Source organism: Bactrocera latifrons, unplaced genomic scaffold, assembly GCF_001853355.1.
Source record: "Bactrocera latifrons isolate USDA-ARS-PBARC rearing strain unplaced genomic scaffold, ASM185335v1 scaffold_1, whole genome shotgun sequence".
Lineage (NCBI taxonomy): Eukaryota > Metazoa > Arthropoda > Insecta > Diptera > Tephritidae > Bactrocera > Bactrocera latifrons.
In genome coordinates, this window is record NW_017534407.1 from 2,372,899 (window position 1) to 2,386,212 (window position 13,314).

Consider the following 13,314-nt stretch of genomic DNA (forward strand, 5'->3'; position numbering starts at 1 on the left):
ATTCAAAAAATTAAAATAAATAAAAATAAAAAAGAATTTTTTTTTGTCAAAAATATTAGAAACTTATCAGAAGGTTTCAAAAACAAAACTATTCAAACAAAATCTGAAAAAACTTATGAACAAAATATTAGGAAAAAAAATTGTAGAGCATTTTAAGAAAAAAAAGTTGAAAAAGAAAATTTCAGAAAAGAATTTGTATAGCATTTTCAGAAAAAAAAATTTTTTTTCGGAAAAAAAATTTATTTATTTAATTAATTGTAAACTATTTGGTTACATTTGAGCTGGATTATGGAGTTAAATTATGATATTTTGACGTCTCCTCAGCCATGTTAGGTGAGAGAAATGCGTCTGAAGTTTATATAATTTGTTATTATATATTGTATCAGATTATGAATGAGACATTTGGCAGCATAACTCTGCATTTAAATCTAAATTATCAGAGTTTAATTAAGATATACCGTTATTAAAAACCCCATGCGGAGTTACAGCATACTTTGTTTCAGTGTCACGAGCCCTACAGAGCTCGTGCGAATGACAAATTAATAGATCACTCTTAAAAATATAAAAATATACATGGATTAAAACTTATATACAGTCGGCAAAGACATAATAAAAAACGCCCACTTTTCATGAGGCCAAACTTTTAGCTTCGCTTATGTGCTATATGTTCAATGCTAAGGCAACTCGCAAAGCCAGTCTGTAAATGAAAAAAATACACTTTTTCCAGTGACATCTTTCAATTAAATAAATCAATGCACGGCCAGCCGTTGGGATACTTACATACATATGTATGTATGTGCCGTTTACACCAAGAGCATACACCCAACTCCCGACTTAATAAACGCGATGGGTACAAATTGAGTGACAACATTTTGCTTTTAATGCATAAATACGAGTATACTGGCAAGCAGCTTTTGCGGGTGACAAATGTAGTAAGTGTAGAGCATCCCTTATTGGTTGTGTGGCAAGACCCATTTGTTGCAATATACAAATTTAAATGAATAAGTACTATATGCAGGGTTTGACTATTTAGCGGGAAATTTGAGCAGATGATTTTATTGTTTTAAGACTGTAAATCTTAATAAGCTCAGGCTGACAGGCGGTGTCGAGAAAAATGTTGAAAAGATAGGTTGCATGATGGATGGTGGGGTGGCATACATTTGTATATGTATATACCAGCAAGCACGTTGCATTAACATTTCCTTCTATATATATATGTAAGTATATACTTAATAATGCATCTACATACACATACATACATAGATGAACGAATTATACTCTGAATAGAGAATATTAAATGTGTCACGAATTTTGTAGTTTTTGTGATTTGTGTTTATTGATCCGAAATTTCGCACATAATATTTTCTTCTCAAAAAGTTGCACATATATCAAAATCGCATCGGAATACTATAGCATATAGCGGCCATACAAACTGCACGATCGGCGTCAAGGGCTTGTATGGAAAACTTTTGTATTACATAAGGTACGCAATTTGGCCTAAAGTATTGCTTCAAGCAGAGGTGTATTATCCGAGGAAATTGTGCAGATCGGATCATTATAGCGTATAGCTGCCATAATAACTTAACGTTCGAAAACAAGTGCTTGTATGGAAAACTTTTTTATTTGACACGTCATATTCACTAAATTTGGCATGGATTATTGCAAACACTAGCGATATAATCTCTCGTAAAATTGTTGAGATCGAGACACTATAGCATATAGCTGCCATACAAACTGGCTAAACATCGTCACGATAAAGGTCTTTTTATAACCTTTTATACTTAAACGGCTGTTTAGAGCATTAAAGCGGCGTTATTGCCATAGTGAATGGTTTTTCTTGTTTTTACCTTTATTTCTCCTTCAATTTTTCCAATATTTTGCGGTCATTTGTTGTCACGCAGTTATAATATTTTTGTCTTATTACACCGCCAAACAAAGCACCACATAGATATGTCAATTATCGATAAATACGTAAAGGCATTCAAATAACATAAACATAAATACATAAACTGCTACAAATGCCGCTGCTAACAAGTTTTTTTTACGATCGAAAAGTGAACAAGCCAAGCGGCATATTTTCCGTAGACGGCGCCAGTAGATACAAATCGTAGAAATCCGCACAAACAAAGAGAAATAATATAAAATGCTTAAATATGTTGAATTACGATTACATTCGGTGTGCGGTGAACAATTGCGCATGCGCGCCTACGCATCGCCAACCAACCACCCACAGCTGTCTTGTCGCCATGCCACCGACGTTCTTTGCCACGCACACACAGGCGATTTGCAGCGCCAGTAATTTGTCGATAAGCTTAAATGCTGAATATGCAATTAAACAAAAAATTACTACACAGACATACATATGTACATATGAGATTAATGCCATGAGTGTTTAGCAATGAAAATACGCAGCAAAATGCGAAAGCGCATGGAGTGAAAATAAAAATGCGAAAACTTGAAAATTTTACCTTGAAGATTTGTAGTACATTTGTATATATGTACATATGTATGTTTCTATGGATGTGTGTATGTATTTACATATGCACGTATGTTTGTTGGTTTGCAAGTAGCTCATATGAAATTAAATATTTAAAAACGCATGCAATTAATGTAAGGAAGCACGCGTAGGCGGTCTACATGAGCAGTTAGCTGCATTAGCGCTCCACACCGTCAGCAGCGGGCACTCAAAAACAGAACGCGCTTGGCGCACGTGCAAATGCTTTTGTTGTTGTTGGTGGTTTTTTTTTTTGCAGCAGCTATGTACATATATTTCCTGCCGCCAAGTGACTAACTGCATTGGCAACGGTCTATAACAGCGCATTAATGCATGCACACACACACGCACATGCATGCATGCATTAATATAAATGCATATTTTATAACACATTTGCTCAGGCGCGCATTGTTGTTGCTTGGAGCTGCGTGCTCGGCATGGCTGATGCGGCCAGCAACGGCAATGCAGAAGAATAGCGCTGCAGGCAGTGGCAAGAAGCATGTTGATAAAAGTAGCGGAAAACATATTTCTATGTATGTCGATATGTAGAAATGTATGTATGTGTGTCGATTTATAAAAATCAATTTAAATAAAAATTCAACAATAACACACGAGAATTTGTACAAATCAAAGTGTGTGTTGCATGGCTGAAGTGGTTGAAGCGGCTGCAGCGGCTTAATTCAATGCGCGTAAAATGCAATTGACGTACATACAAGCCGCTCAACACACAGCACAAGCTCGTAAAGATGTTGATGGATTACAAACAGAGTAACAAATCAAGTGGAGCAGCAGAAGCAAAATGCCAAAAAGAAAAAATAAAACACCAACAACAAACATGTATGTATATGCAACAAGGCGATTTATAATGCATACCTTAAATCACTGGCCAGGAGTAAAATCACACAGGCGTCGCATGCATGCTTATGCGCTTCCATAAATATATCACATAATTACTGGGCTAAGTTGTAGAATATGAAAAAATACATAAAAAGCAATAATTGATTTATTAAATGCAATGCAATAAATAAAGTAGAAACTACACATTTTTCCATAAGCATGCATGTAATATTATAATAAATTGAAATTACAATGCCTGCGCATAGTTAGAAGATTTCTACATTTCACTTGACACCAATTCACACCTCAACAGACGTCAATTAGACAATTGTAAACATCCCGTCACGTAATGCAAATGCACCAAGCGCTACAAATCAGCATACAAACGTACATGCATACAAACATAGAGTATGTATATATGCTCGTATATATAATGCATATAGTTGTGTCATTATATGTTCGTATGTATTTCCGCATGCGAATTAAATAAACTTAAATACATAAAAATTTATAATATTTTGTTTCGGCCGGAAATGATTGTGCAAACAAAATTATATTGAAATTAAATTGATTCCCTTTGAAAAAAAATATGCAATTTACGGAAAACTCACTTACGTGACTTGTTGTGTACAGTATTAGTAAATGTTGCATTTTTGAGCGCCAAAATTTACATATGCCATCATATAACTAGCAGTTTATAGCAAATACAAGCTTCCAACATACAAGGTGGCTGATGAACTTTTCTACATTAAGAAACGCAAATAATTTTTTTTCAGTGTATTTAATTGATTTTTCTTTTATGCATGTTAAAGCTCATTCAATTTCATTAAATATAGCTTAATTAGTTTTAAAAATAATGGAATTTAAATCAATTAAAAGAGTTGAAAGAAATTCGCATTCGGCGTAATTCTGGTTAGAAAAACTAGGGCCCGACAATGCAGCGTGATGAAATTGCACACCACACTGTGACATGAAGTGGATGCAATTCCGTCTCATGGAGTATCTGTGGGTTGGAAGCACTCCATATTCGACAATTTTGTTTGTTTATGTTGCCGTTTAAATCGAAATGAGCCTCGGCAGCCATGAAAAGACAGTTCAACATGTTTCCATCCTCTTCCACCATTTGAAGCATCTTCTGGCAAAATTTCAAGCGAATCGGCAAATCTGCTGCGTTCAATTTTTGAGCCATTTGAAATTTATATGGGAATATGTCCAAATCTTTGTGCATAATTGACAGTAATGACTGTCTGCTTACACCCATTTGAGCAGATAAGCCTTTTGTTGAAACACGTGGATTGTTTCCTCCTTTCGAACTGAAGGGTTTCGATGGTAAGGTCTTCCGTTGACTGTCTCATGCTCGGCAAAATTGATTACATGTCTCATTATGGTCCATCTGCTCGGAGGATTGCCGCCAAACGTGCGCCTATACTCTCTTTGAACCGAAACTACGGACTTCAGTGCGTGATAGCGGCGGACAATCCAAATTCTTGTTTCAGTGTCCCAGTTATCCATTTTTGTTAAATGTAAAAGTCAATCTGCAAAATAAAAAAAATTAACCAGATTCATTAAATAGAAAAAAAATTATTTAGTTATTTAATTTTTTTTGGTAGCGGCTTTCATCAGCCACCCTGTATGTAACTACATAATGTTATATACAGAACAGGGTATACTAAATTTGGCACAAAATTTGAAATACTCAAAAAGAGTGATTGGAGACTTTATAATGTTTATAAATGTTCAGTATATCAAGCTGAGTCGATTTGGCCATGATCGTGTGTCTGTAAATACGCGATGTAGTCTCTAAAGTTCTGGATATGTCGATCTGAAATTTTGCGCAAATACTTTTCTCACTAAGATGCTACTTATTTGTTATAACCGTCGTTATCGAACCACTATAGCATATAGCTGTCATAGAAACTGGCCAGTCCAAATTAAGTGCTTGTATAAAAACATTTTTATTTGACAAGTTAACTTCACGAAATTCGGCAATAATTATTGTCTAAGGCAACGCTATAATCTCCGAGAAAATGCTTTAGATCAGACTAATATAGCCCATAGCTGCCATACAAACTGGCTAGTCCAAATCAAGTGCTTGTATAAAAATATTTTTATTTGACAAATTAACTTCACAAAATTTAGTAGGGATTATTTTCTTAGTCAATAATATAAACCACGTAGAAATGTTTTGGTTCGGACTACTATTGCATATACATAGCTGTCATACAAACTGCCCGATGAAAAACAAGTACTTATATGGAAAACATATTTACTTTACAATATAACTGCGAGAAATTTCGGCAAAAATTATTGTCTAAGACAGCGCCATAAATTTCCGAAAAAGTTTAGATAAAACTAATTTAGCCTATAGCTGCCATACAAAGCGACCAATCCACACGAGGTGCTTGTATGGAAAATATTTTTATTTGCCAAGATAACTTCACATAATTTGGCAAGACTTACTGCTATAATCTCCAGAAAAATCTTTTACTTCAGACTTATATGTGTATCCATACAAAAGCGACGATGCAACTAAAATTCCTGCTTAGGAAACTTTTTTTTTTACTTGTGAGATGTATTAAAGCTTCACTGCAAATAATGTTAACATTTATTGTATTTTTTGTAATTATATGTATGTGCTTAACTACGCTTGGACGTTTTCCTGTCAGGTGTCAACACAATTTTTGCTAATCATACATGCTATTTGCATTTAAAAATTAATAAACAAAGGCCCACAGACGCATGTCGCAACACAAGTAACACCTGTGTGAAACAGCTGTAAAAAGTTTAATAAAGATATACTGTATGTATACCTATATAATAGTAGCAAGTTTATGCAGTGATTTACAAGTAACTGCGCGTACAACAACAACAACTAAATATGCATACACATGTGACAATAATGTTTGTGTAATCAAGTCGTCAGCCCTGAGTACGCCCCCAATTTTGGTCAGTTGCTTGCAGGTGTTTCTTTAATGCCAGTAAACACTAAGCAGCGATTATGTGTACAGAACACGCTTTTAAGGCCTATGCATCCAATTTTGCTGTCAGTTGCAAGTTTTAAAGCAGAGTTATAAAAGTATACTATATACAAGTATACATGTAAAGATTTTCCGCTGACTTTGCTTGAAACTTTATGCGCTTTTCGCTCTAATATAATATTTCATTTACTCTATATTTTTATACTCTCGCAACAAAGTTGCTATAGAGAGTATTATAGTTTTGTTCACATAACGGTTGTTTGTAAGTCCTAAAACTAAAAGAGTCAGATATAGTTAGGTTATATATACCAAAGTGATCAGGGTGACGAGTAGAGTTGAAATCCGGATGTCTGTCTGTCCGTTCGTCCGTCCGTGCAAGCTGTAACTTGAGTAAGAATTGAGATATCTTGATGAAACTTGTCATGCGACACCCGAACTTAGCCCTTCCTTACTTGTTACATATACATTTATATATTATTAAGTTGAAAAAAAAAAATACACACTAGCTATGTGAAAAAATATAAATAAATTGATCATACAAATACATATATCAATGCTATTAACTTGCCAACGCAACTGCTACTCAATTTTGCTAACTAAAATACAATACCTTGCAACAAAAATGACCATTACTGGTTGAATGCACAACGGCAGCATCGCGGTAGCAACCCATTTTCATGTTACAACAGCAATTATGCGGTCGAAGCATAGCCAATAAAGCCATAACAGCGTTAAGCAAACACACATGCTCATACAACAGGGACTTGCAACAAGCCGGAAAATTGTTGCAACACCAAATCTGTATGTAGCGAGCATGCAAGTTAAATTGATACATATATGTGCCAAACAATGGTTACTGCGGCAATACACAAATACAAACATGTATGTAAATGCGCGTAGGCATGCAAATTGCGAATGGTGGTTTTGCCGTCGGCTATGCAAGCCGCCCAGCCCACAATTGGCTGATTGACCAACACAGTGGTGAGCCGAACCACAAAAGGCTATAAAAAGCAAATGTGCGCCATCAGCTGAAATGCATACAAGCAGGCGGCCATGTATAAAAGCATATACGTATATGTGTGTGTGTATTAGTACATATATCTGATTTGTTACAAATTTTGCTTCATTTTGGTGTAACCAAAAAAAAAAATGCTATCCGCTGCCAATAAAAACAATACATATATTTCAACATACATACATACATATGTATGTATATACTACGGCCACATAACTAATAACCAATCAATTTGGACCAATTTAGGGAAATAACTCTTCTCACACATAATTTGTGAAAATTTTCTCTTCAACCACCTATACTTGCTAGTTGCCGATTTTTCTGCGATATTTTTATGTTGTTTTTTTTTGTAAATTTTTGCAATTTTATTGCACTTCGTTTCGCCGCGGCGCCTATTAAAAGACCACAAATTGCGCGTAAATGCTGACCGCCATGTTGGTCGCGGCTGCCATGCCTGCCACCACCGAATTTTGTGGTTTGTACGCCAACGCTGATGCCAAGTTTCACGCCTAAGGTGTGGCGCGCGGCTGCTAGTTGCCAGTGTTGGCCACAATATGTAGCACATACCGTTATGTATAGATGTGTATATGCTGCGTATGTCTCATTATGTTGGTTTGTGTCGCCTTTTTGTGCTTAAAATCAATTAAAAATCGTTGCGAATCATGTTATACGTTGTATGTTGCATGTTTAATGTTTTGTGTGTTTGTTTTTGTTTTCGCTGATATGTAATTTAATAAGTGTAGCAACGACAAGCTGCCGTTAATGCAAGGCAAAACAAGTTTTAAAATTGCAAATTTACGTGAAAGCACATAAGAGTTTGTATGTATGTATCCACGTTGCTAGTGGTGCTGCTTGCAACAGCTGGTTTTTACACTCGTTTTGCTGTATTATTGCTGCGACAAGGCAAATTAAACAGTTACATACATATAATAAAAAGTATGAGAAAGCTTTATTTCCCTCTTATTAACGGTAACGGTTAAGGGTTGTTGCAAGCTTTATTTTAAAATCTGCTATGACTATTCAGCAATATTTTCTATTACTTACAATTGTATATAAAATAGTTAACTTTACAATACATGTTTGCATACTCAAATATTATACAGTTACTTAATATGACCTCATTTTCTAAAATCGCAGGGCGCCACACTGTTTTAATCCGCTCCTGCCACCTTGTGTAGCTGTTAATAGTAAAAAAATACTTACATTTAACGGCTTTCAAAATACCCCATTTACCTTACACCTTCTTAAGACATTTTTATCCAATGTGGCAACATTGTTATTGTCTCTATGGCACACTTGTATATTCAAATTTGTGCCACAATATCTGTTAGACGCTTGCAATTTAACACGCAACACATTTTTTAATCGCCTTATGCCGCATTATATTTAATTGTAATCACCAGCACTCAGCCATGTCGACAACACTAAAACCCGCATTTGCACACAAAACCCTGCCAGTCAGCCTAATAACTGTTAACTAAGTATATTACGTAATATATAGTAGAGCATGTTACCGTTAAACTCGCAGCGCCTTAACCTTTTTTCGTTTTTCTCTCTTTCCAGCTATGGTGTCGACTTGAATGGAGCGCGTCGCAAGAATGCCACCCGCGAGACCACCTCAACGCTGAAAGCCTGGTTGAACGAACACAAAAAGAACCCTTACCCCACGAAGGGGGAGAAAATCATGTTGGCAATTATAACGAAAATGACGTTGACGCAGGTGTCGACGTGGTTCGCGAATGCGAGAAGAAGACTGAAAAAAGAGAATAAAATGACGTGGGAGCCGAGAAATCGCGTTGATGACGATGACGCAAATATCGATGATGACGATCATAAGAGCACGGATGATAATGATTTGCTGGGTAAGTTGCTAGAAATTTTACAATATAAGATAGAAAAATATTCTTTATAGCCATATCTTTAAAAAAACCTTTAAGACCTCTCATTACTAATTAAAAACTCCATATCTTTCCTTCTGCTCTTTTCCACACAGATGCCAAAGACTCTGGTCTGGGCTCGAACGATGACAAGGATCGCTCGAATCGCTTAGGCGATTTGAGTGACCGTCCTGGTGAGAGCAACAATAGCGAATGGTCGGGTTCGCGTCCTGGCTCACCAAACGGCTCACCTGACCTTTATGATCGCCCCATGGGCATGCCCGGCGGCGGTCATCCACTCTTTCATCCAGCCGCGCTACATCATCATTTCCGCCCACCAGCCGGTTCACCACCCGACATCGCCGCCTACCATCACCATCAACAGCAGTTGTTGCAGCAACATCAGCAGGCGCAACAAAATTCTTTGCAAGCGGTGAGCGGCGCCGGCAGTGTTGGCGGCGGCAGTACAAGCGCCAGTTTAGCCGCAAAACCACGCATTTGGTCGCTAGCGGATATGGCTTCCAAGGATGGCAAAGACTCAACGGCGAAAGATAGTCCACCGGGCGGTATCGGTTTGCCCGGCACCAGTCTTGGCGAATTACCACCCACACATCCCGCCCTCTACGGTCATCCCGCGCAACATGCCTCGCCCGGCAAGATTTTGTCACCCTTGGCGGCACGTATACCAAATTATTCACCCTACGTACGACCCGATCTATATCGTGGTTTTTATGGTCCCGCCGGTCTTACAGGTCCTTCTCAGGAATTTCTCGAGCATCAGCGTAATTTCAATGCCAGCTTAGCGGCACACAATGGACTCAGCATGAATCCGCTGCTGTGGAAGGCAGCCGTCACCGGTGGCACGCCTTTCGCGCCACTCAGTCTCACCACAAGCGGCAGTCATCACGCGCCACAACATGTGCCACCACCAGCGGGCGCATCACCATCCGCCTCCAGCACATCATCATCGATTGGTTGCGATGTTGTCCAGCCACCCACATCGATGAGTCTGTCACAAGCCCATCATATGGGTCCCATTTCGGGCAATTCCACGTCCTCATCGAACTCTTCCAATTCGGGCAAATTATCACCGGGCAAACCATGACAGTTGACCGTGTCACCAATGTCGCCGGCGGTAAATGCTAACACAAACACAACAACAGCACCAGCAATGATGTCCGGTGTGAATGCAACGCTGCCGCAGTCAACGGCATCTGCTACGTCGACTTCGATGTTACTCGTTAGCGCTGCAGCGCCTGCGCTCACACACACTCATACTCACACGCATACGCACACCCTGACACATGTGATACCAGCAGCAGCAGCGGCCGCAGCAGCAGCTGCTTCGTCGCCAATGTCCGCCTTTCGTTCGTTGATCGCCTTTCGCGAACAGCATATGCAACAACAAGCGCCAAAAGTGACGTTGCGCCCGTAATTCGTGTAACGGCGTATGAGCATTGGCTGAGCGTGGTGAGTAGTCTGTACATACTCACACAAACACACATGCACGCAGTGTTTGTAGGTGGGCGCATCGAAATTGAGAATTTGTACTATCGGACAATAATTTACATGTGATTTGATAATTTTTAATTGAGAGCAAGCGGTGAGTACAGCCCACTTGAAGACGTTTACACCAAAAAAGTATTTGATTAGCAGAGCAAAAAAAAAAAAAAAAACAAACAAACTAAATATGCAAGTATATGAAAATATGTATGTATGTTAAGTTAACAGCATTACACATTTTCGGCATTTCATTGGTCGAACGAACTCTGTTTTGTCTTCGTTTTCGCTACAATGTAAATAACATTTGGTGGCAGTAAATTAACAGCAAACATATACTACATACAATTAAAGAAAAATAACCTAAAATACTACACCGGAATAATAAACAAATTTCACAGAAATAAAACTTATGCAACAGAGCTTATAGAGAGTAACAGTTAGTAAAAGAAATTGTAAAAAGCACGATACACCGAACGAAAAAATAATGTAAAGGCAGCACTTTAGTAACCGTGGGAAAATGTATTTATACTTCAATAAGCTGAATGCATTTTTACAGTGTAATAAAACAAAAAAAAAAAAACAGAAAATGTGAAGTATTCAAGACACAAACTACAAATTAGTTAGCAATTATGCATTAAAAATACATTTTTAGTTTGATTTAATTAAATTTCGATTAGTTTTTGCAAGCTGACAGCACACATATCAAAGAGCAGTAAAGCAATGTACAGCGCAGAATGAAAAAAAAAAAATAAACAAAATCTTTAAATACTTTTAATCAAATAATTTTTCAGTGTATACTTTAACATACATACACACATATTTAGTCGTTTAGGTTGTTTTGTATTATTTTAAGCATAAAACGTTTTTGTTCCTGTCGTTTTTAAAATAATTTATTAAATAAAAAAACAAAATAAATTTATAAAAATTAAATAAATTTATATACAACTTTAAAGTTGAAAAAAAAAAATCAGCACAATTTCGAAAAATAAAATAAAATTATATAACGAAAGGTGGCCTGCAAACCTGCTGGTGTAGCGCACATTTTTCAAAAGAAAGTGGAAAATGATATTAATATAAATGTATATTTTTTGTAAATTGTAAATAATCGCATGTATACAGAATTTGTGTTTCGTTTAGCACTTACTTAAATACAATAGTGATTACATTATTTAACATACCAAGTAGCAGTACTAAATAAGTGATTAGCAATTAGTTAACTATGCATGTATATGTGTTAAAGAAAAAAAAAACAGCAACAAATAAAGAAAGCAGCAAAGAAAATAAACTGCAAAAAAATATGTGAAAAAGTGAATAATTATATAGTCATAAAGCAAGTGGATAAGATATGGATTGTAATTTAACAATTATATATATAAACGAAGCAGCGTGCAGTATGTATTAAAAATAATTACACTAATGCAATAAGTAAACGAAAATTATAAAATAGTAATAAATAAATATGTCAAAGCAAATACCGTTGAGCATTCAACGCATTGTACCATTGTAATTGTAGTACTTATGATTTAATTACATTTTACATTAGCAATGCAAAGCTAAGCTACGAATGCGCAAATGTGTGAAAATAACAACAACAGCAACAAATGAGCGCATTGATTGCAACGCATGAAATAGTGGAATAACGCGACAAATTTTATCAAATTGTGAAATCGCTTAAATCGCAAACGGAAGAAAGTTGGAAAAAACGCATATAATATATTTATTGGATGTAGGTTTGATAAGCAGCAATGCGCGCTATTATCAGTTGTATGGCATGCGCTCATTTGTTGATTTGTGGAAAATGGCAAAAATTTTGGAATGTTGTTTGAGCAGCGTTACGCATAAAAAACACACATTAACACACACAAAATATATGCATTGATACTTAACACACATACTTACGTGCACTTGGCCACACAATTCACATTTGTACAACCATACATACATACATTCGTACGCGCTCACAATGAGGCATGTTTTTATGTAATGACAGCGTAATGGCAATGGAATGCAGTACTTAGTTGCAATATGAAAATTTTATCCCAAAATAAAAAAAGTATAAATGCATAAAAAATAAAATTAAAAAATAATAAATAAAACAGATATGAAAAATTTAAATTTGATCTTTATTTTCTTTAAAATAAGCGGGTGGGGAGAAGGACGAGATGTTCTGGCTTATTCGTACGACTGTTTTTTGGGGTTGTGGATGTCCTTTAAGGGGTTAGGTCGGTTTCAGATATAAATATAGTAAACATTATATTGGTTGTCAAAAAAGTCTTGCGGTATTTTTTTATTGAATTTTCAATTGTTCATAAAATTCTTTTGATGACTAATGCTCAGCTCTTGACCAATGCTACGGCTGCTACTATGCCGGTCTCTTTCGACCAATTCAGGGATTTTATAGCAATTTTCGACGACAAACCTTCCGGAGCGTAGCGCATGTTCGACCACCTCTACACCAGAACGAAAACGTTGAAACCATGGTTGGGCAGTGGAAATGGAAATTGCATCGGGTCCATAAACTGCACAAATTTTATTGGAGGCTTGAGATCCATTTTTGCCTTTATCGTAGTAGTACTGCAAAATATGCCATATTTTCTCGTTATTTTGTGA

General features: G+C 36.5%; 1 protein-coding gene across 1 annotated transcript in view; it reads left to right on the forward strand.

Moving 5' to 3' along the window:
* Positions 1 to 10,877, forward strand: part of LOC108965277 (homeobox protein araucan) — a 40,998-nt gene extending 30,121 nt beyond the window's left edge. The window contains exons 4-5 of the mRNA XM_018927567.1: positions 8,888 to 9,186; positions 9,318 to 10,877. Of these exons, the coding sequence (XP_018783112.1) occupies positions 8,888 to 9,186; positions 9,318 to 10,306 (1,288 nt within the window). The 3' untranslated portion in view covers positions 10,307 to 10,877. The remainder of the gene's footprint in view (positions 1 to 8,887; positions 9,187 to 9,317) is intronic.
* The last annotated feature ends 2,437 nt before the right edge of the window (positions 10,878 to 13,314 follow it).